Source organism: Eptesicus fuscus, chromosome 11, assembly GCF_027574615.1.
Source record: "Eptesicus fuscus isolate TK198812 chromosome 11, DD_ASM_mEF_20220401, whole genome shotgun sequence".
Lineage (NCBI taxonomy): Eukaryota > Metazoa > Chordata > Mammalia > Chiroptera > Vespertilionidae > Eptesicus > Eptesicus fuscus.
The window spans coordinates 14771484-14795634 of NC_072483.1; the positions used below are offsets into that span (position 1 = coordinate 14771484).

A 24151-nucleotide genomic window follows, 5' to 3' on the forward strand; every position below is an offset into this window, starting at 1 on the left:
TTATTGAATAGAGTAATATTTCTAAACTATTTCTGGATACTATCCAGTGAGTTGTGCCTTGAATTGCCTTTTTTCTCACCCAAAACAGTTTTGTATGAGAAACAATATATGTATTTGTTGTATGTGTAAAATTTTGTTGACACGCTTTCCCATTGCTATTAAAAAAGATTGATAAGCAGATTTAATAAAACTTTGGACTTTTGGATAATTGATTAAAGTATTGAATATGCTCACTTGGCAGATAGCATATTATTTAGCTATTTTTACTTACATGTGTTGAGAATGAGTTACTACATTAAAGAGGATCAATATTTATTATGTATATACAGTGAGCCTGCATTATATTAGATATTTTAGGACAGTAAAAAGTATAAATTAAGTGTTTGCAGTTTTCAAGGAATTCTTGATTATAATCAGTAGCTAAGATTTGCAAAGTGAAGCCACTAGAGAATAATATTAGATCACATTTAACTATAGTAAGTATTAAATTGCCCTAAATAGAAGACAGGTAGGACGGAAATTCAGCAGAGGAGAGAGGATGCTTTGTGGCAGAGATGGGACTTTAACTGGGCCTTAAAGATGGTAGTGGAATATATATTAAAAATGACACATGTGCCCTACCTGGTTTGGCTCAGTGGATAGAGTGTTGGCCTGTGGACTGAAGGGTTCTGGATTCGATTCCGGTCAAAGGCACATATCTTGGTTGCAGGCTCGAATCCCAGTTCCAGTCGGGGTGCGTGCAGGAGGCAACCAATCGTTGTGTCTCTCTCACATCAATGTTTCTCTCTGTCACTCCCTCCTCCCTTCCACTCTCTCTAAAAACCAATGGAAAAATTTCCTCTGGTGAGGATTAACAGAAAAAATAAAAGTGACAAGTGATAGGGAAAGAAGCATTGTTAAAGTTGGACTGTGTCAGGTGGCAAAATTATTTATGGAGCGGAAATACAAAGTGTGCATTTCAAAATTTAAAAACAAAGTGTTACTTATATGAATTTCAGTATTTGTGTTTGGTTAGATCAGTGGTCGGCAAACTCATTAGTCAACAGAGCCAAATATCAACAGTACAACGATTGAAATATCTTTTGAGAGCCAAATTTTTTAAACTTAAACTTCTTCTAACGCCACTTCTTCAAAATAGACTCGCCCAGGCCGTGGTATTTTGTGGAAGAGCCACACTCAAGGGGCCAAAGAGCCGCATGTGGCTCGCAAGCCACAGTTTGCCGACCACGGGGTTAGATCATTGAGGTGAATGTTTTGCATTTATTTGTTTACACTTTAAACTCTTTCCTATACACCTGGAGGATAAAGATAGGGTGGGCTGTACTTTATCTTTTCACATTTGTACACTCATTTATTGAAATAGGATCCAACACATTGTTAGATTTTAAATAAGTGTGTGTTGAATGAGTTAATGAACAAATGCTTTAAATCATTATGTGGATCTTTACAGGTTCCATTTGGTCTCTTGCTGGAGCCATGCTCTATGCTGTCTATATTGTTATGATTAAGAGAAAAGTAGACAGAGAAGATAAGTTGGATATTCCGATGTTCTTTGGTAAGAATATGTTTAATTTGTGAGGCAATTTACTCTGAATTATCATTTTAGGGAAGAACAGGAAGGTATGTAGGCCAAATTCTGGGGGATCTTGAGGTCCATCAGATTTTAAAGATTATGAAGTCCAATCTCAATGTTTTTCTCTTACCTTGTACTGCATAGTTGTGTACCTATGAGGGAAAGCTCCTTTAACGCCTTTTTAAAAAATAGTCATAGCAAACATTCATTGAGTGTGTACCAAGTAACAAGCATTATTCTAAGCCCCTATGCATATTAGCTCTGTAATTGTCTGAACAACCCTTTGAGAGTATTACCCCCACTCTGACAGGTTTTGTATTAATGTCTTCAGCCTATGAATCAGATAGTTTTCTCATTGATATGACAGAATCATCTATATATAAAAGCCTAATATGCTAAGTGTTGACCGTTTGACTGGTCGCTATGATGAGCACTGACCACCAGGAGCAAATGCTCCGACCCATAGGTTAGCTTGCTACTGAGGTCCGGCCAATCGGGACTGGGCGAGACGGGGCTGGACACACCCTGGAGCTCTCCTGTGGTCCCTCCCCATCTGGCCAACCTCCCTTGGGGATTGGGCAAGACGGCCCTGATTGGCCCTGATCGCCGGCCAGGAGGAGGGGCCCCACACGTGCACGAATTCGTGCACCAAGCCTCTAGTGCTGTTATAAGCAAGGGAGAGTATACTTGTTGTATTATACATTTTGCCATTTTTGATTTGTTGGAAGCATAGGATTGGGGAAACTGTCCCCAAAATATATGTATAATACTGTTCTGGTCTATGTACTTATTTTCAAAAATTGTGGGCCATTTAAGGTTTTTCCATTTGCATTTTATCTTTAAGAGTCAGACTCTTTTATGACATATATTTTTCAAATTACCCAATTATAGTTTCTGGCATCTGTTTTTAATTTTGGGAAATAAAATATCTGATATGATTTATAAATTCTCTTTTGTCAAAAATCAGCTCAGTAAAAACTTGTGTTATCTGTAGGCTATCTGTGGATAACTTTCAAAAGATATCGTAAAACCAATAGATAAAGAAGCCTGGTGATGAGGGTTCAAAGTACAGCTTACAGGGAACCAGGAGACCTGGAATATATAGCTATTATAACTTCATTTATCTCATGCTCATCTGAAAAATGAGGAAATTGCACTGATGGGTAGTTTCCAAGCTGATTTACAAAGGATCCTGGGAAGGTTGGTAGGACGTGGAGTTGTATGTGGGGTCTGTTTCAGCTGGAACAGCACTGCTTTGTTAGTTTTTTTTTGCATTATCATTTAAATTGTAGAACAGATGTTGATGCTAAAAGCAGTTTGAATATCTTTACCTAAAGATTGACAAAAATAAAAGGCTTGAAAAGCCACCAAACTGAGTGATCACTCAAGTTCCTTTTAAGTATAGAATTCAATAAATATACCTTAAATATGAAGATCATTTTAGTCATCTTATTTTAGAGCCATAGAAAATTCTATCTGTAATGGAGCAAAATGCTATTTTTTTTTAAGATTGGCAGCTTTCAAGAAACATTGCTTAATTTAATAGAATACACAGACATGTAACTTGATTGGTCTTCTTCATATGTGATGTGATATGGAAAATATTGATTTGACCTGAGTTTTAGAATAGACTGGATTATAAAAGAAGTTATGGGTGAATTTGGAGGGTGCCTTAGGCATAGGGAAGTGAGAGCATGGCAGGGAACAGTGAGTAGATCTGTGTGATTGTGCTGAAGCCTTCACTTTAGGTGGAACAGTAAGGCATGTAGGCCAAATTCTTGAGGGTCTGGAGAATAGAGGAAATGATTTGTAGGTCCAGACATTGTTAATTGATATGGGATTTCATAGACTTGATAGTTCAGGGACCAGAAAATAAATTTGGTTCTTGATAATATCAAATCTTGGCATTTTAATGACAACTTTCTAATGTTATGCAAGCCTCTTGGATCATTAGTCCTTTCTGTATGTGTATCGTTTTATTTTTTTATCACTAGATGTCTTAAATTGCATTTCCTAGATGCAAAGTAGGAGACAGTGCTTTAGTGTGGGTTATTTATTGAGGGGGTCCTCTGGAGGAAGAACTGGCAAGGGAGTGAGAGAAGCAGAATGGAGAAGCAGGTGTGGGAGGCAGCAGGTAATGTCTAGGCACTCCTTGGAGATGTCCTGGCCTTGAGCCATTAGGATTTCTGCCACAGGGGTCGGCCTTGTGAGTGAGTGCAGTCATTGGCTGCAAAGGGTGTAGGGTGTAGGGTATAGGGTAGGCAGGGATGGGAACTTCCTGGGAAAAGCAGACTTGTTTAATGTCCAAGATTTATAAATTCTCTTATCTCAGAATCCATTTACTCTTATTTTTCTATCTTTCTTTACATGCATTTTAGATGCTCACTTTTTTTAACCTAAAAGAGTTACATACTTTATTTTATACATTAATATATAATGTAGAGAAGCATCGGATAGCAGGGGTCCTCAAACTTTTTAAACAGGGGGCCAGTTCACTGTCCCTCAGACCGTTGGAGGGCCGGACTATAGTTTAAAAAAAACTATGAACAAATTCCTGTGCACACTGCACATATCTTATTTTGAAGTAAAGAAACAAAACGGCAAAAACACCCGCATATGGCCCGCGGGCCGTAGTTTGAGGACGCCTAGGATAGAGAGTGGGTGCTCCTGTCTTGTTTCTATTTAACTGGGCAGCCTGTTCTAGTTTATTGTTTAGCAGCCAATATAAAATATATATCTACTGTAATTTAACTTTTTCAATGAAAGCCCTTATTTTTACCTTATGGATTTCATAGTGGATCCTTGATGCTAAACTATATAGAAAGTGCAGTAAAAATTATAATAATTTTTCTTTGTAGTCTTTACTACTTACTATTTGCATGTATATAGTCATATGTAAACTTTAATTTTTATAATAACAATAGCTAGCCTTTATTAACTGTTTACCCTTTGCTAGGTACTGTGCTATATTTTATGTTTTATCTAATCTTTCCAATAACCTAAGTAAATATTGTTTTACACTTACAGACTAGAAAACAGGCTTAAAAGAGGTTCTGCACTTGCCTCAGGTTTACATTACTAGTGAATAGTAGAGTTGGGATCAAAACCCAGGGCAATCAGACTGCTCACACCCTAACCACTGAGCATTGCAGCCTTCCTTATAAGCAGTCTGTGCTCATACATTGAATAGGCATTTCCATATATGTGTTATCGCACCAACTAGCTAATGAGCTTCGGGAAGGCGGGAACCAAGAATTTTATCCTTTTTTGGACCCTTCCTCCATTATTCCTAATATAGCACTGGAGCTTTAAACATAACTATGAGTTGAATCAGAGAACAAACCATGCATTTCCTTATACTTAATTAAGGGAAAATATACAAACACACACCAGTTATTCATTTAACTTCCAAGATAATACAGTATAGGGCAAAGGTAGGTTTACATTTGCTTGTATGGAAACCAATAAATAATACTATAAGAATAAGCTCTGTTTTGCATCCTCATGACTGTAAACCTACTTTTGCCTCACCCTGTAATTATTAGTAGCTAAAGTTAACCCTTCTTTTTGAATTGTTTTAAGTGGTTTATTCTGTAGCAGTTGGTCCATGCACTGTGGGCATTTGAACCTTGAAGACTCAGTGGTCACCAGTTGCTTGATACAGTTTTTACTGGTGTTGAGTTATCCACAGGACTAGCTTTAAACAAAGAAACAAGTTCCAGTTAAGGAAATCTATTGGAGCCCTTTGTATAAGATCGGTTTTATAAGTATAGAGTTATAAGTTTGGAAAATTTAAATAAATCAGAGAAACTAACATTTGTCTCTTTATACATGTTTAGGTTTTGTAGGTCTGTTTAATCTGCTGCTCTTATGGCCAGGTTTCTTTTTACTTCATTATACTGGATTTGAGGACTTTGAATTTCCCAATAAAGTAGTATTAATGTGCATTATCATTAATGGCCTTATTGGAACAGTTCTCTCAGAGTTCCTGTGGTTGTGGTATGTACTGTTTATTACCTCTGATTTATTAGTTATCAGTTTATGGACTTTTGGATAGTTTAAGCATTTATGTTTTTTTGGTCTTCTGATGGCCCTTGCTGTGCACCTTCTCATCTCACACTTAACAATTTAATACAGTAACTCCATTACAGCGGGAGCTTTGTGTTTTGTTATTTTTTTAATATCTAATTATCCATCATATAGAGTAATGTTTTGCACATAAAAGGAGCTCAGTAAATATTGAATGAATGAATATGAATGACCTAAATTTGTAGTGTTTTGGAAGTAGTGTTATACAAATGAAAAGTGTTATCTAATGGACATCCTAAGTTACAAGATGTGTTTCCTACATATCAATGACATGAGTTCTTAGTGAGACTCTAAGGACTTTGCTTGTCTAAGAGCCTTTGCTTATTTTAGAGTCTTTGCCTCTTTTGTTTTGTTTATTCTCAGGAATTTTCACGTGGGTGAGTCACATATGTAAGCCCTAAACTCTGATTAGACATGTTAACATACTTTGAAATGTTATAATATCAAATATGTTGATATTTAATAATCCTAAAATAGTTGGAAGACAATATCATGTATGAAGTTTAAGAAACCTTTCAAATATAGAGCTTGATATTTAGTCCTGCTTCCACCTAATAAGAACTGAAAAAGAAACACAAATTGTACTTAAACTATTAAATGAATTTGTGTTGTATGGCATTTAAGATTACTGCCTAGTTTCCCTTGCAAAACACTGCGACAAAAATAGCCTTTAGCAAGAAATCTTTATGCTCTGCCTATACTTCTTCCTCTTCCCTAGTTAAGGGAATAGCTCTTACTTTCTTGATATCCTCAACACTCACTCTCTTTCATGTAGTACTTAAAGATTTGCTTTGTATTGTAGTAATTTATGTTCCCATCTTAAATTCCTTTGCTAATCTAAAACTCTTATCTCAGAATCCATTTACTCATTTATTTTTCCATCTTTCTTTACATGCATTTTAGATGCTCACTTTTTTTAACCTAAAAGAGTTACATACTTTATTTTATACATTAATATATAATCATATCCTTCTGTTATCTTATCACTTCTTTTGTTCTATCATTTCTCTTGTCTCTCTTCACTCTTGGTTCTGAGCAGATAAAACTATTTACTGGTTGTGTTTTGATTTAACTTAGGATCATAAAGAATTGTTGATCTTCAGCCATTTTTTACTGCAGTTTCATATGGTTCAACCCAATGAACCATATGCTTTAAATAATTATGTATTCATTGTATTTTAATACAAGTTCATATTTTCTGGTTTCCTAAGTTTAGTTTAAATTGGGAAATTCCAAAGCAGAGCATTTTTATATATCTGAAAGAAATAAGTTTTTCTTTGGATAGTAGACTAAAGAAAGGTTTAGTTTGGTCCTTAATACTTGATTATTACATTGAGACTCATAGTAAACATGGACTGTGCCACCTATAGATATTAAAATGCTCATTTGTTATTGAACGCTTTATTTTTTAATAATAAACAGATGCAAAAGATTTTCATTATATTCAGCAGAATTTAATGTAGGCTCTGGGGACAATAAAATATGAGTTGTGATGTGTAATCTTTCCATATGTGAGATTTTGTAGTTTGCTTCCTTGGAAAATTTTATATTTAAAGAAATAATAAATAGCATGTTTTACAATATTCTTTTTTATTTAACTTTTAAAAAGTAAAAGAGTGTACAAAAGGGTTCACAATCAAAAGGAAATCTCCCTTCTACCCCAAATACCTATTCCTTTTTCTCAAAGGCAGCCACTATTAACATCTAAACCTTCTATAATATTTTCTATACATACAAAATTATGTTTCATTCTCTTAATTTTCCCCTCAATTTGTTTTACTTTCAACACACAAATGGGAGCATACTGTGGATATTGTTCTATACTTTACTTTTTTGCACAAATTGTTTGTCTTTCAATCTTCACATAACAGCACTTAGGTTCATTTTTTTAAAGGCTGTATTTTAAAATACTTTATTCCAATCCATTTTGTTATGTAATGGGTGGAACATGTCTTACCATTTCCTCATGGAGAGACATTTTAAGTTTGCAGTCTTTTGCTTTGTGAATAATATAGCATTGAATATTCTTTTATGTATCTTTGCATATATATGTTAGCATTCTATAGGATAAATGCCTCTAAGTGGAAAAGACTGTCAGACATATAGACTTTAAATTTTGATAGAGAATTGCAAAATCATTCTTCATAGAGGGAACACAATTTCTATTCCCTACTGTGTATTTGTGAGTGTTTATTATTGAATAGTTAAACTGGACACTGAAATTTATATATTACGATTAAAGCTATATTTATCCTTACCTAGGATGGATTTTTCAGGATCTCAAGGTTTATTTTTTAGATGCACCTCTATATTCAAGTGTTTATGAGTACTTACAATAAAAACTCAGTAGCAATAAAGTGAATAAGTAATGAAATAAACATATACCTAAATTCTAGGTGTTGATAACTCAAAATAACCATAACAAGCCTATCAGACTTTTTATGATTGTACTTAGCATTATAAATCTCTAAGAACATATGCTACATTAAAAATATATACATTTAATCCTTGAACCCTCATTTCATAGAGCAGCTTATGAGTAGTGGGAACCACTAGTACTTGAGTTCTCTTTATTGCAGCAATAAGAATGGATTGTCCAGCCTCTGTTGAATATTTCAGATGACACTTTCAAGAGATAGCCTCTTTTATAACAAGACAGCATTACAAATTCTAACCTATACTGAGCTAGAACTTGCTTGCCTATAATTTCCATGGGTCTATAGTCCTAATGATATACATTATGGTTTTATCTTGGCCTATAATTCATTATCTTCTTATATACCCAAATTTTTAGTTTTTATAAATGGCTCACCTATTTGGTATAATGGTTTCTTTTTTTCTTCAACTAAACAAAATTATATGCAAATTGATATTTTAAAATTTGATACCAATATTGATAGTTTAAGGTAAACATAAAATAATTGATAGTTCAAGGTGAAAATAATACAGGTTTTGGTTAGGACAATTGCTACACAAGTGGAAAACAACAAGGAAATATCCTTTTAAAATATTCAGGATTTTTTTTCTTTTTAATGCTGAACCAAACTAGAAGAGCAGTACACATCTAAAGACTTAGTTCTCATGAGGGTGAGATATTTTTTGTTTGATGACAGATGCACATGTTGGCTTATCACTTTCTTAAAGTCTATGTTGTGAGGTATTGTCTTACAATTTTAATAAAGCTGCCTGCTTTGTTAGCTAAGTATCATAATCACAACTCTTTTTTAAAAAAATATATTTTTATTGATTTCAGAGAGTAAGGGAGAGGGAGAGGGGAATAGAAACATTAATGATGAAAGAGAATCATTTTGGCTGCCTCCTGCACATCCCCCACTGGGGATTGAGCCCACAACCCAGGCATGTGCCCTGACCGGGAATTGAACTGTGACCTCCTGGTTCATAGGTCAACGCTCAATCACTGAGCCACACCAGTCGGGCTATCACAACTCTTTTGACAGTTTTGTAAAAAATGTTAAGGAAATGTAAGTTATGCATTTAAAGTTGAACAATGTCTGTAAGCAGATCTTGAAAATAGCATAAAATACCTCAAAATATTTATACTTATATATTTGGATTTTTAATATTTGAAGATAAACTTTAGGAATTATTTTAGTAACTCTGTTATTTATTATGTCTCAGTCCATCCTGAGCTTTCATTTTTGCTTTTGATTTCTCACATCTATATTTTAGGGTAGGTAGACATTGATCATTTTTTTCTTTGGTCCTTTTACTTTTTTAATATGGAAATGTATGTTTTGTTTTTTCCTTTTTAGGGGCTGCTTTCTTACCTCATCATTGATAGGCACACTTGCACTAAGCCTTACAATACCTCTGTCCATAATAGCTGACATGTGTATGCAAAAGGTAAGACAAGCTATTTATTAGATATTTTATGTATATTATTAAAAACAGAGTTAATGAAAGTTTAGGGATGTGACTAAATTATAAGGATACAACCATGAATAATACTTGATGCCTCCTCTCCCAAGGTGCTTTACTACGTAGAGATATAAAAAGTACTGAAAGAGCCCAAGCTGTTTAGCTCAGTGGATAGAGCGTTGACCTCCTGGGTTCAATTCTAGTCATGGGCACATACTTCAGTTGCAGGCTCCTCCCCTGCCGGGGCCCGGATCAGGGCTCCTGCAGGAGGCAACCAATCAATGTTTTTCTCTCACATTGATGTCTCTCAGTGTCTTTCCCTCTCCCACGCTCTCTAAAAAATAAAAAAATCAATGTAAAAATATTCTCGGGTGAGGATTAAAAAAAAAAAAGTGCTGAAAGAAATGGATAATCTCTTGAATTTTTAGCTTTTCAATTTTTTATCGTAAGAGTAGTATCTTTATATGTAGCTTTCCATCTAGGAGTAGATATGTTCCATATGCTCTTTGTTAAGTCAGTGGTATGGAGTAGGGATATATTTTATCATTTAAGTAGTAGTGTTTTGATTTCTAAGATAAAATTCTTAACACTGTGCTAATCCTATATAATAAAGAGTTAATATGCAAATTGACCATCATTCCAACACATAAGATGGTCGCCCCCATATGGACACAAGATGGCCGCCACAAGATGGCCGGCAGGGGAGGGCAGTTGTGGGAAATCAGGCAAGCAGGGGAGGGCAGTTGGGGCGATCAGGCCTGCAGGGGAGGACAGTTAGGGCTGACTGGGCCGGCAGAGAAGGGCTGTTGGGGGGGACCAGGCCTGCAGAGGAGGGCAGTTTGGAGCAATCGGGCCAGCAGGGGAGCAGTTAGGCATCGATCAGGCTTGCGGGCAGAAGCGGTTAGGAGCAATCAGGCAGGCAAGCAGGCGAGCGGTTGGGAGCCAGCAGTCCTGGATTGTGAGAGGGATGTCCCAGATTGGAGAGGGTGCAGGCTGGGCTGAGGGACACACACACCCCCTCCTCCCGTGCTACTACTATACATCTGAGAGGTATATGAGCAGTGTTGTTTCTCAGCAAATGCTCATTTCTTTCTGAACTCAGCAGGGCAGGGGCCTCCTCCCTCTTCTATGAAGTCCTGGTCTGAATATGGGAATTTTGTGATAAATACTGGCAATATTGCAGAAAAGAGAATCTGTGTCTCTCCCAATAGCCTGAAGGGGGAAGTTTCTTTAGTGCTCCTAAGGGTTAACAAGGAGAAAAGAGATGTGCCATTGGCTAATACTAAAAGATGTAATGTATCATGGACCACTCAGTTCAGTATTTATAAGCTTTTAAGTAACAAAATGGTGTGTGTGTGTGTGTGTGTGTGTGTGTGTGTGTGCATGTGTGTGTGTGTGGGGAGGGCGGGGAGAGGGTGGAGTGTTGGTTTAATATAATTGGAAGAGGAAATACTTGAAAGCCCAAAAGCTTATACTGTGTAGAACTTATAATCAGATTATGAAAGCTAATTTTTTTTAGATCTTTGTGCACTTTTTAGGATAAAGACAAAATACTCTTAATGATATCATATCTTTTTTATTTAAAAAAAATCTGTACTGGTATTTAACATTGTTTTGTGGTTTAGTAAATTTTTATTTGTCATGGTTAAAAATGGAAATCTCTTTAATTGAAAATTAATTATCTTACATAGCATGCATTTTCAAAGAATGTCAAAATTATAAAATATATATAATACTAATATTATATATATTACGCATATTAGATTCTTTTTATAGATTTAAATAATATCCAGGTCCTTTACATCTCAGGGTTATAATCTTGAATATGAACCAAAATTGTTATAGTGAAACTGGGGAAGTAAGGATTTTGGTAGACCACTGTGCAATTGAACTTTAATGTTATGATATTTTGAAAACATCAGCTTTTGTACATATGAAAAATAAAATTGAAGGTTAATTTTAGGGAATTTAAAAAAAAGAAATGTCACAGGGGATCTTATTTTATTAAATGACTAGAGGCCTGGTGCACAAAATTCATGCACGGGTGTGTGTGTGTCTCTCAGCCTGCACCCTCTCCAATCTGGGACCCCTCGAGGGATGTCCGACTGCCCGTTTAGGCCCGATCCAGGTAGGATCGGGCCTAAACGGGCAGTCGGATATCCCTCTCACAATCCAGGACTGCTGGCTCCCAACTGCTCGCCTGCCTGCGTTCCTGATTGCCCCTAACCGCTTCTGCCTGCCAGCCTGATAACCCCCTAACCACTCCTCTGCCAGCCTGTTTGCCCCTAACTGCCCTCCCCTGCAGGCCTGGGTCCCACCCAACTGCCCTTCCCTTCAGGCCCGGTCACCCCCAACTTCCCTCCTCTGCTGGCCTGGTCACCCCTAACTGCCCTCCCCTGTAGGCTTGATCGCCCCCAACTGCCCTCCCTTGCAGGCCTGGTTCCTCCCAACTGTCCTTCCCTGCTGGCCATCTTGTGGCGGCCATCTTGTGTCCACATGGGGGCAATCATCTTTGACTACATGGGGGCAGCCATCTTGTGTGTTGAAGTGATGGTCAATTTGCATATTATCCTTTTATTAGATAGGATTAGATAGGATAGAGGTCTGGTGCATGGCTGGGGGCCAGCTGGTTTGCCCTAAAGGGTGTCCTGGATCAGGGTGGGGGTTCCCTTAGGGCATGGGGCGGCCTGGGCGAGGGGCCTGTGGTGCTTTGCAGGCCGGCCACGCCCCCCGGCGACTCAAGCGGAGGCCCTGGTATCTGGTATTTATTTATCTTCTATAATTTTTCTTTGTAGCCTTGAGCGGAGCCAAGCCTCCTGCTCGCTCCATGGCCATTTTTGTTGGGATTTATTTATCTTCTATAATGGAAACTTTGTAGCCTTGAGTGGAGGCCTGGGCCCGCCAGGGCAGGTGGAAAGCTTGACTTCCTCCTTTGCTGGGGGCAACCCAAGCCTCTTGCTCTCTCTGTGGCTGCAGCCATCTTGGTTGGGTTGATTTGCATACTCGCTCCTGATTGGCTGGTGGACGTGGCTTGTGGGTGTAGCGGAGGTATGGTCAATTTGCATATTGCTCTTTTATTAGATAGGATTTTATAATTTGTTTAACCAAATATTTTAAGATGAAGGCAAAACACAAGAGAAAATGTATATATAAATGTGTGTGTGTGTGTCTGTGTGTGTGTACATATATATGCTAGAGGCCCAGTGCACGAAATTCATGCACTGGGGGAGGGGAGTGTCCCTCAGCCGGGCCTGCCGCCCTCTCGCAGTCCAAGACTCCTCGGGAAATGTCCACCTGCCGGCTTAGTCCCAAACCCCCCGGCAGAACTGTTACAATACAACATATCACAACTAGACCATAACATACTTTTTTAAAATTTGAGCTGACAGTCAGACATCCCTCTCGCAGTCCGGGACCCCTTGCTCCTTACTGCCCGCCTGCAGTGGAGGTGGGAGAGGCTCCCGCCACTACCACTGTGCTCACCAGCCATGAGTCCAGCTTCTGGCTGAGCAGTGCTCCCCGTGTGGGAGTGCACTGACCACCAGGGGGCAGCTCCCACGTTGAGCGTCTGCCCCTTGGTGGTCAGTGTGCATCATAGCAACGGGTCATTCTGGTCGTCTGGCTGTAACGGTCGCTTAGGCTTTTATTATATAGACTAGAGGCCCGGTGCATGAAAATTCATGCATTGGAGCAGGGGGTCCCTCAGCCTGGACTGCCCCCTCTCACAGTCCAGGAGCCCTCAGGAGCGGGAGGCAACCCGGTGATCAGGGAAAGGTGACGACCCCATCACATCTCTGCTGCTGCCACTGCCAGCAGCATAAGCCTCGGCCGGCCCTGGTTACCTAAGCCTCGGGCGGCCCTGGGCGGCCCAGCCACCATCTGAGGCTTGCCTACGCCTCGGGCTGGCCCTGGGCGGCTGGGGTGCTGAGGGCAGGTCCAGAGCACCATGCACCTGCCTTCCCCTCTCCCCCCGCAGGGCTGAAAGGACTGGGGTCTCTGGCAGGGCTGAGGGGACTGGGCGCCGCCATCTTGTGGCTATAGGTGCTGCCATCTTTGTGACAGCATGATAGCCAATTTGCATATTCCCTCTTTATTAGATAGGATACGTCATTGATTAGAAAAACATATCCAAGTGGTCTTTTCTGGATTGTCTTTACATATATTATTAGGCAACCATTTAAATGAATAGGCTGAGTCTGGTGGAAATTGAGGGTAGGAAGATACCTTCTGGAAAAAGTCACAGGGTAGGCCCCAGAGCTGTACTAGAAAAGCATAATGGGAGAAATGTACTTTCATGGGAAGTTTTGAATCTATTAGCCAATCATGTTTATATATACTTTCTGAAATTTTAGCATTTATTAACAATATTTGTGCTTAAAAATATTATTTGAATTTATTTATAATTGACATTTTGTATAATAAGAACTATATCTGATTACTAGGTGTACTGGTTAATAATATGGATTTGTAATCAAAGAAAACATAATTTCAAGAGAAACATCAAAAGTGCTTTATTCAAAGTAATGTCCATTGCTAGCTACACATTTCCCCCATCTTTCAATAGAACTTTTCTTGTTTTGAGGCAAACCATTCAGAGACCCAATTTTCTACCTCTTCGTACGTTTTGAAGTGCTGCTCAGAAAGTGTGTGTGCCATCAATTAGAACAAGTGGTAATCTGAAGGAGCAAGGTCTGGTGAATACAGCGGGTGGGTTAATACTTCCCAGGCAGGATCTTTTAATGTGTCTTTAACTGGTTTTGAAGTGTGTGATAGTGCTTTATCATGAAGCAAAATTACTTTGCTGTGTCTTCTGGCACATTCTGGTCGTTTCACAATCAAAGCGTGGTTCAAATTGATTATTTGTTGTCGGTAGCAATCAGTATTAATGCTTTCGCCTGGTTTTAGAAGTTCATAATACACCACACCTTTCTGATCCCACCAAACACATTGTCTTCTTTCCGAAGCGATTTGGCCTTGCAGTCGATGTTGTGGTTGACCTGGATCAACCCATGATTTTGTGCATTTGGGATTCTCAAAATAAATCCACTTTTCATCGCCAGTCACAATTCGATGCAAAAAAGACTTTCTTTCATGCCATTGAAGCAACGTTTTACTGATGACTTTTTGGTTTTCTATTGTCTTTCGTTCAGTTGATGTGGCACCCATTTTCCTTCCTTTAAAATCTTTCCCATTGCTTGTAAATGATTGGAAATTGTTTGCTGAGCAATGTTTAAGATTTCTGCAAGTTGTTTTTGAGTTTGACACGCATCTTCATCCAATAATGTTTGTAATTGTTGGTCTTCAAACTTTTTCGGTTGACCTGGACGTTCTTTGTCTTTCACATCAAAATCATCACTTTTAAAGTGTTTAAACCAGCTTTCACAAGTATCTTGAGATGGAGCATGTTCACCATAAGCTTCCCGAAGTATACAATAACTTTCAGCAGCACTTTTCTTCAAAATAATTAATTAAAACTTCCCACAAATGCTCTTTTTTTGGCACGAAATTCAACATTTAAAAAAATATATATTTCTATTGATTCTTTACAGAGAGGAAGGGAGAGGTATAGAGAGTCAGAAACATCGATCAGCTGCCTCCTGCACACCCCCTACTGGGAATGTGCCCGCAACCAAGGTACATGCCCTTGACCCAAATCGAACCTGGGACCCTTCAGTCTGCAGGTTGATGCTCTATCCACTGAGCCAAACCAGCCAGGGCTCGACATTTTTAAGCATAAAAACATCTATGATGTTAACACCTTAGCAAATTTGACATATGAAGTTTTGAAGCTTGCTGTCAATACAACAAAATAGCATACATATCAAATCGCATATATAGCAACATATGTGTAACTCCATCTATTGAAAAAAATTTGCATTATTAACTGGTACAGATAGTATACTTAGATTTATTTTCAGATATATTTAGGGATTATATATTTTTTATATAGGCAATTTTCTTTGTTAATAGATGTCTTCATTTTTAAAAATTATATTCCTAGCTTCTTGGAAATCAAATAGTTTTATAGTATGTGGCAACATGCAACTGCATTGTTAAAAGTGAACTTTCCTTTAAAAGTCATCTAGGGTTTTACCTACATTTATAAAGTTTGCGTTAATTCAGTTATAGGGTTTTTAGTTGAATATTCATGAAATCATTCTATCAACTAGATCTACATTTTAGCTCTCTTTATTCATAAGTTTTTCTGGTCTTGGGTCATTTAAGTGCATCATGGCTTTTCTAGATTATTAAGTATGCTGGCAAATGTTCTAAGATTTTATTATACCAACTAGAGGCCCGATGCACGAAATTCGTGCAAGGGGCTCAGCCCTCACAGCCCCTTGCAGCCCGGCTTCATCTGGAAGATCGTCCATTCTGCTGTTTGGTCTAATTAGCATATTAGCTCTTTATTATATAGGATAATTTGATAACAGCATGAAGGCTTTTTATTTTCTCTTACTGACTGATCTTTCCTGGGCGTTCTTAGGCTGACTCAGCCTATGGGTTGTACCATGCACTCAGGATGTGCGTGTTAATTTGTCAGTTATTGTTCATGTGTTATACATTGCAAGTCCCTCATAAAAAACATCATTCTCACAAACCCCTTTGCTCTAATTGTGGTATGAAATGAAATAGTATATGTTTCCCACCAGAAGGAGTTCTTAGTTGAATCCAGGTGGTAAAGGTAAACTACTGAAAGAGAAGAATTATTTTTTTGTAACTTTATGGCATCTCATTATTTTTAAATTTCTTGACAACCCTCATAAAATGATGGGTTGGAGGGTCAGACTTGATGATGGCTGAAGGCTCTGCACCGCTGAGGCTTAGCTTGCTGCTCATCTTCTCTGGCTCACATTTCTTAGTAAAAGTATTCTTATTTGTAGTCTTTATTTTACTTTTGAAATTTTTCTGTTACTAGATAATCAAGCTCATTTTAAGTGACAGGATTAAAATTTGTTGCCAATCTATACTAATAAAAGGGTAAGATGCAAATTGGTCATGATGCCCTCATAGTAACAACTGAACAACAGGCTGCATGGGGCAACCAGGCCAGTGGGGGTTAGCGAGGCATGACCAAATGACTGACCAGCAGGCTGTGTGGGGCGACCAGGCTGGCAGGGAGAACAGTGAGGGGTGACCAGGCCGACGGGGGTGGCAGTTGGGAGCAACCAGGCCAGCAGGGGGGGGGCAGTTGGGGGCGACCAGGCCAGCAGGGAGGGCAGTTTGGGGTGACCAGGCCTGCAGAGGGGGACAGTGAGGAGCGACCAGGCCAGCAGGGGGGGCAGTGAGGGGCAACCAGGCTGGCAAGGGGGGGCAGTTGGGGTTGATCAGGCCAGCAGAGGGGGCAGCTGGGGGTGACCAGGCCAGCAGGCGGGGGGGCAGTTAGGGGTGATCAGCCTGTCGGGGGGGGGCAGTTAGGGGCGATCAGGCAGGCAGGCAGGTGAGCAGTTAGGAGCCAGCGGTCCTGGATTGTGAGAGGGATCCTGGATTGGAGAGGGTCCAGGCTGGGCTGAGGGGGGACCCCCCCCCCCAGTGCACAGATTTTGTGCACTAGGCCTCTAGTTGTTAATAAAAGGTTTATAGAAGTTGAAGTTAAGAGTTTAATATGTTTTTAATACTGTATTAAGAACTGTAACAACACAATATATCACAACTAGACCATAACATACTTTTTTAAAATTTGAGGTTTTAAGATGACTTCAGAAACTGAAGGGCAGGATCAACTTGAGATAAGTAGTAATCAGTGAAGGGGAAATGGGCAACGTGATCCATAAGACAAAAGCTTAGAGTTTCATAATTCTGTTCTCAGCCATACTGTGTCTAATAAATGAAAAGCATGCCTTCCTGGCTTTCCTTTAGGCTGTTTCCCAAGTGAGAAATATTTTTGTTGGTAATTTAAGCACGTGGTTATGATATTGAAGTCCTGAATCCTTTTTAATAATAATGAACTTACTAATGTATTGTCAGTACTTAGTATTATTAGTATTTTCTTGGTGTGTTAACTTATTCCCATAACTTTTCATAAATGGAAAACTTACATTAAAGGGGAAAATTGTCTTCCTAATAATTATGGTGTGTTTTTTCTACCTTTTATTTTTAGGTGCAGTTTTCTTGGTTATTTTTTGCAGGCGCTATCCCTGTATTTTTTTCATTTTTTATTGTAACTCTCCTATGCCATTATAATAATTGGGATCCTGTGATGGTGGGAATCAGAAGAATTTTTGCCTTTATATGCAGAAAACATCGAATTCAGAGGTAGATTTAGCTACAATATAATTTTTAAACAAATAATGTTTGCTAAATAAACTAGGAATCATATCATGCTGGCCTAGATTTTAGAGATTTTGTGAAGAATTATTGAAAGATTATAATTATATATGTACTATGACAGGTAAAACTAAAGTAATTTGTTCAGATCCTTAGGTTATAAGATAGTTTCTTCACAACTACTTTTAAAAAGTGTTTTGATTCACAGGTAAAATTAAAGTTCTTACTATTTTGCTATAACACATTTAAATGTAGTGAACTCTTATTGGTTTGAATAAAATTCATAATAAAATATAACATTGCCTCAAAAATTTTTTCAATTTTTTTAAACAGAGAAAGCTTTCATATTCTATTATAGAAAGAACTTGAGACAAGTTGTTGAGAAATTTTGCCCTAGTCTTAGTTCTGACCACATAGCTTCAGCTATCTGTATGGATCATTTTTAAGGGTTCCTTTTAGCTTTAAAGATTTCCTTAACTATTGCCTTTTTTTAAAGGGTTCCAGAAGACAGTGAACAGTGTGAGAGTCTTATTCCTATGCACAGTGTTGCTCAGGAGGATGGAGCTAGCTAGCTGTTGTCAGTCGTCCAGGTTTGTATGTTAGCTGGCTTTAGTGTTGACTAATTCTAATTCTTGTATTGGTTATATACAAAATTGAATTTCCATAATTAGTTGTTTGAGAGGCAATACAACCAAGAGGCTAATGGAGTCAAACTGCCTGGGTTTCATTTCCAGTTTTTCCATGTACTAGTTCTGTGACCTTAAACAAGGTTCGTAACCTCTCTGTGCCTCAGTTTTCTTATTTGTGGAAATGGGGTTATAATAGAAATTCCCTCATTATTAAGGGAGTATTAAACACTTCATAAGTTTGAAGTACATAACAGTATTAGTGCCTAACTCAAATTAAGTAATTCCAAGTTTTAACTGTTACTTTTATTCGTGTCCACCATCATCATTTTATTTATGATATACTTTAGAAACATGTTTTTTCTCTAAGTATAACATTCAGAAAAAATGCAATACTTGGGTATGTATTCAGTCTTTTCGTTATGCATGTGTTACTATAACTGGCCCAGTATATATCCTGATTCTCTGACTGCTTTTTCATTTAACAATGTTTGAAGAACATTTCCCCAGTTTTTAAAAACTTTAAGAAATATAATCTTTTATATTTCTTATATGAATGAAAAAGTACATTACATTTTATATTTTGCTGAATGAATGTTTACAATATATCTTACATATATCTTTGTTAGGTACAAAAGTGATTATTTATTTAGAATGAGAGATCATAAGTTACTGAAATTCTGGGCATGCAGACTCTTTTTTTCTGAGATAACGTTAGGCAACTTAGATTGAAATGTGTCCTAATTGCAACTGGGGTTCCCCTCCTCACATAGAACATCGAGCAACTCCTGTCAACTCCTTGTAATCACATAGACCTTGAAACTTAAGTGAATTCCTCATGGTAAATTCATACACAAACTAAAGCTAATTGTCTTGGTTTTGTGTTTTTCTGTGATTGGTCTTTTTCCTTTTGTTATGATGCCTGTAGTTCAAAAGAGTTGGAGTTCTACATGACATCTTATACAAAGCAGCTCTCCCTGCTCTGCACTGTCTATCCTGTGTTCACTCTTTTCCCTTTCTCAGGAATCACGTTAAACTCTTAGTGGCGTCTTTGGTATTTTCCTCCCTGGCGCTCTTAAGTACCATGTCTATACTTCTGTTTCTTGCTTTCTCGGTTTTAGGCATATTCAGTTGATTTTCCCACTATGGTAAATGAGGATAGGTTACTTTCAAGTGCCTCCCTCCTCTGTTCTCACCCCACTTGCCTGTTTGCCAACCCTATATCACTCCTTCCTTCTTATCAGCCCAGTATCATTACTGCATACTTTTGGGTAGATCTATAGTCAACTTTTACATTGTTATGACTATGCAAATGTTGCTTTTATCTGAGCCACATAGGATTGTGCGTGGCATTTCCCCAATCCAGAGACCCTCTGTTACTACTTTTTTTTAGGAATAAGCCTCTTCTGGGATACAGCAGAGGCACCCACTGTGAAAAGTAAAAGGAGGGCATCTGGGTTTCTAACTGCTTTTTTATAAAATTTGCACCAGCCTGCTTGTTTTTAGTCGTGTCTTCATTTTAGAGAGAGAGCTAGTCGATTTCTCCATTGCTAGCTAAGAGTTAGCCACTATTTTCTTGTCTCTGCTCTTCTCTTTGTCCACATGGTTTATTCCTTTTAAAAAGTCCCTTTATTGTCTTTTTACTGAGATGTTTAGGGACAGAGTGGAACTAATATGTGTTTATTTGCCATCTTTAAATTTAAAAAAAAATACGCGTAGTTATTCTTTAAAGCTTTTTATTGCTATGACATATTTTTCCTCCCTAAGATGCTGTGCATTATCCCCGTACTCACACTCATGTCCACCCCCTCACAGACTTAAGTTTCAATATTTTTGGAAGTGAGAGCTGGATAAAGGGGAGATGGTGAAGACAAAAGAAAATGGGCTGCAATAAAGCAATAAAATAGGACAGGTTGGGCAGGAGTCTGTCTCAATGCGGGTAATGGTGGAATACACCATGATTAAACATATTACATGATCTTTAAGTAGTGTTAGGTGTTAGCCTTTGACACTGCTATAGTGTTCATGTGTTCCCACGACTCACCTCAAGTTCATATATCCAATCATATATACATAGATTGTGTTTGATGTTTATTTCAATGTTAAGATAATTTGCTTTTTAAAATATAAACTATAGAAAATTAAAGCTATGATAGCTGTTATCTAATGATTTTGTGTTTGCTTTTATTTTCAGCTTGACAATGGAACATTATATAGCGAAGAGACAATCTCTGGCAAGGTTTTGGAGAAAAATGTTTCAGTGCCTAGTCTGAAAAGTAACATTTTCAGTTCTTTGGAACTCTAAAATATATTTTCCTCATATTGTTGTTCTTCATTTTCATAATGAAGTACTTTGCTATGTAGCTGTGTACATCACTACAGTTATAGGAATTTTCAGTCCACAAACTGTCTAAAGGACCACCTGCCTTACACATCTCAAGGAATTCAGCTGATGAAATAATCTGAACTAATCAAGGGATAAAATCCTAATGTCTGGAGACTATCTTCACCTATTATTTGTTAAATATTATGAAAATGTTTTCAAGAAATTGTTTAGTATGTAGATCAGTGTTTGTACAGGTAAAATGCTAAATTAAGCTGCCTATAATAGGTACAGATTATATTTCTGAGTTTTGTAGAATATTGCAAATTAACACAAAAAATGTTTAATTTATATGACAAGTATATTTACACAAATTTGGTTAGACTTCAGAAAAAATATTTGAGAAAAGATCTGGTTCACTTACACTACATATACTGTGTTATACTTTCATAGCATTAGGTGCCTTGTATTTTAAATCTGTGACAAACCATGACAAATTTTTAAAGGGGAAATATTGTAAAATGAAGAATCATGTGTTTCTAAAGCCTGTATTGCTGTAAATTTAATTGATAAAGCTCTGCTTAATTTAGAGTTTTGAAGAAATATTCTCTCTTCAATTAAGACATTTTCATAATGGAATGATTTAAATTGAAGTGATAAAAGAGTATTATTAAAATAAAATGTTTATATATATGTGTGTATTATAGATCTATCAGTTGGTTTCTGATTTTTTTCACATAAAAATCTGCCACATTACTATGGAACTGGATGCCTCTTCTTTCTATAATTCTAGGTATTTTTAAAAATAATTTTTAATGGATAAAATACCAAAGAAGGAAGGCAAGAAGAAATTCTACTTAAATTACATTTAAATTGAATCTACCAAGTTTAAATTAAATATAAAATACTCCTAATTTTAACTCCTATCCTTAGGTCTTTATCCATATTGTGCAACTCTTCCTGGATACTCCTGACTGTAGACATTGGGAATGAACGTATGTTTCAGAATTCATCCAGGCTTTTGATTAATCAGAACCAGTTTTCTTTTCAAGTTCATTACTCTTCAAAATTTCTTATCAATATTTTTTAAATTCCCTTTTCTATGTTTAGCTTCAGTTTGTGTTACATTCTTTTTAAAAAATCTCTATTGTTGAACATATTACATATGTCCCCTTTTTTCCCCAATTGACTCCTTCTAGCCCGCCCCACTTCCCACCCTTTACCCCGCTCTCCCCTCCCCAGGCCTTCACCACCCTATTGTCTGTATCCATGGGTTATGCATATATGCATACAAGTTCTTTGGTTGATCACTCCCACCCACCCGCCTTCCCATACCTTCCCTCTGAGATTTCTCAATCTGTTCCATGCTTCCATGTCTCTGGATCCACTCTGTTCTTAAAAGTGCTTTAGTGTTACAATGAGTCTATAATGAAGTTTAGCCATCTTTCTACCTTTTCTGAGAACTCATATTAATTTAAAAGATTAATTTATCAATTTGTGATTGATAAATTTTAAAAACAGATGACTGCTTTCCTATTTGGTACCACCAATAATTCTTGTTAAGCTAAAAGTAATACTGATTTTGTTAGACACAAGGTTAAGGCATGCAAAGAGTGGGGACTTCTAAGGAACTTTCTCCTAAAAAAAACTTAGGGGGGGGGGCAATGGTAAGATATGTACAAATATAATACCTTAATAAAAACAAAAAATCTAAAGAAAACCACAAAAAACACTTAGTGAAGTAACATTTCAATCACTCAAAGACTAATTTTGGTTGAAGTTTATTATCTAGCCACCTCTGCTCTTTGTTTTTGCTGTTTGACAGTTCACCAATACCTTCAGCAGTTTAGAGGGTAAGTAGTTGAAACAGTGGAAGCGACCCACAGGTTGAGAACCGCTAGCAGGGTCACCTAAGACCATCGGAAAACACAGATATTTACATTACGATTCATTAACAGTAGCAAAATTACAGTTATGAAGTAGCAACGAAAATAATTTTATGGTTGGGGTCACCACAACATGAGGAACTGTATTAAAAGGTCGCGGCATTAGAAAGGTTGAGAACCACTGCCCTAGGATCATAGCAGGCACGTGGCAGGCCTCTGGAAATGCTGGGGAGATTCCATCCTCTTAGAGCAGTGTTGGCTCATGTTTGTTTTTACGAACCTAAAGATACAAAGAGAGATTTCTAATACCTCATTGCAGTCTTCTTTTCTTCCCATACATAATTTAAATCTCATTATTACATAATGCTTCGAATTATGCCCTTGACTGAAGGAAGTTTGCTGTTTTCGCAGAAAGACTTTGTTACTGAACATCAGAATCTCCACTAAAACAAAACTGAAAGAAAAGGCAGCCTTGGAATTTCTTAGACAAATGCTTTTTGGAGCTTAGAAAGGCTATTTAGATGTATGTAATGCACCCATTTTTATTCCTTTAAATTTTGATTTTTTTAAAAAATTGAAATATTGGCTTCTATCAGCCTGACTTAATTATAAAGTAAACCAATTTCCCCTCTGGAAGCTGATGAATAAAGTTCATTGTTGCTATAGATGTGAGCTCATGGGTTAAATGTGGATATTCTCAAAGGTATGAGGCTTGTTTCAGGAAGAATGTTAATGCTCCCTTTGCAATCAATCATGCAGAGCCCAATTTGGGGTTGCAGAATATGACTTCAGTGGAAGCCAAGGTTTTTCATAATGCACTGTGGTCTAGCACAAATTCTCTGTGTGCTGGTTGAAGAAACAAAATATCTTTAAAGACAATAAACTAGGAATTAGAAATTTTTTTTCATAATCATACTAGAAAATGTTATTTTAAGTATTTCCAGTTATAATCCTTCATTTCTCTCTGCTTTTGAGATATTCTTTATAACTAAGTACTATTTTAGGAAAAATTCACAGAAATAACAGATGAATATTATCTGTGATATATGCAGATTTAACTTATATAGCTAACATATTGTGTGCTGGTTTTTTAACGATGACATGACATATATGAGCATCTCAGTTTACAGAATTTGAAGTTCTACTTTAATGTTTGTTAAGTATCCAAACTTTCATTTAGAAAACTGAGGTACCTTTTTAGAGTTACAATAGTTAGACCCACATTTCCTTTTTTTCTTTTTTTATGGTATTAGCCTCATGCATTTGTACAAAAATTAATAATACAGTGTTTCATAGTTTGTGTAATGAGATATTTCCTATATTAACATTTTATAGAATATTCTTAATCTCCTTTGGCTAGTGAATTAAAGCTGAATTTGTCTAATATCAGCATACTGTGATTTGTATCTATATATATAAAAGCCTAAGTGACCGTTAGGACCAGACAACCGGCCAGTAGCTATGACATGCACTGACCACCAGGGGGAAGACAATGCAGGAGCTGCCC

At 37.3% G+C, this 24151-nt stretch overlaps 1 protein-coding gene across 15 annotated transcripts in view; it reads left to right on the forward strand.

Annotated features, from left to right (window-relative positions):
* The window catches only part of SLC35F5 (solute carrier family 35 member F5), a 49871-nt gene extending 28349 nt beyond the window's left edge, over positions 1–21522 (forward strand). For 4 of the 15 annotated variants that reach the window (XM_008143462.3, XM_054723029.1, XM_054723031.1 and 1 more), the window contains 6 exons: positions 1451–1555; positions 5413–5572; positions 9436–9526; positions 17643–17797; positions 18306–18399; positions 20630–21522. In XM_008143462.3, coding sequence (XP_008141684.2) covers positions 1451–1555; positions 5413–5572; positions 9436–9526; positions 17643–17797; positions 18306–18381 — 587 coding nt within the window. In that variant the 3' untranslated portion in view covers positions 18382–18399; positions 20630–21522. Of the gene's footprint in view, positions 1–1450; positions 1556–5412; positions 5573–9435; positions 9527–17642; positions 17798–18305; positions 18400–20629 lie in introns of those variants that run through there. The other 11 variants (XR_008557425.1, XM_054723035.1, XM_054723041.1 and 8 more) reach the window with 10 other exon arrangements.
* The last annotated feature ends 2629 nt before the right edge of the window (positions 21523–24151 follow it).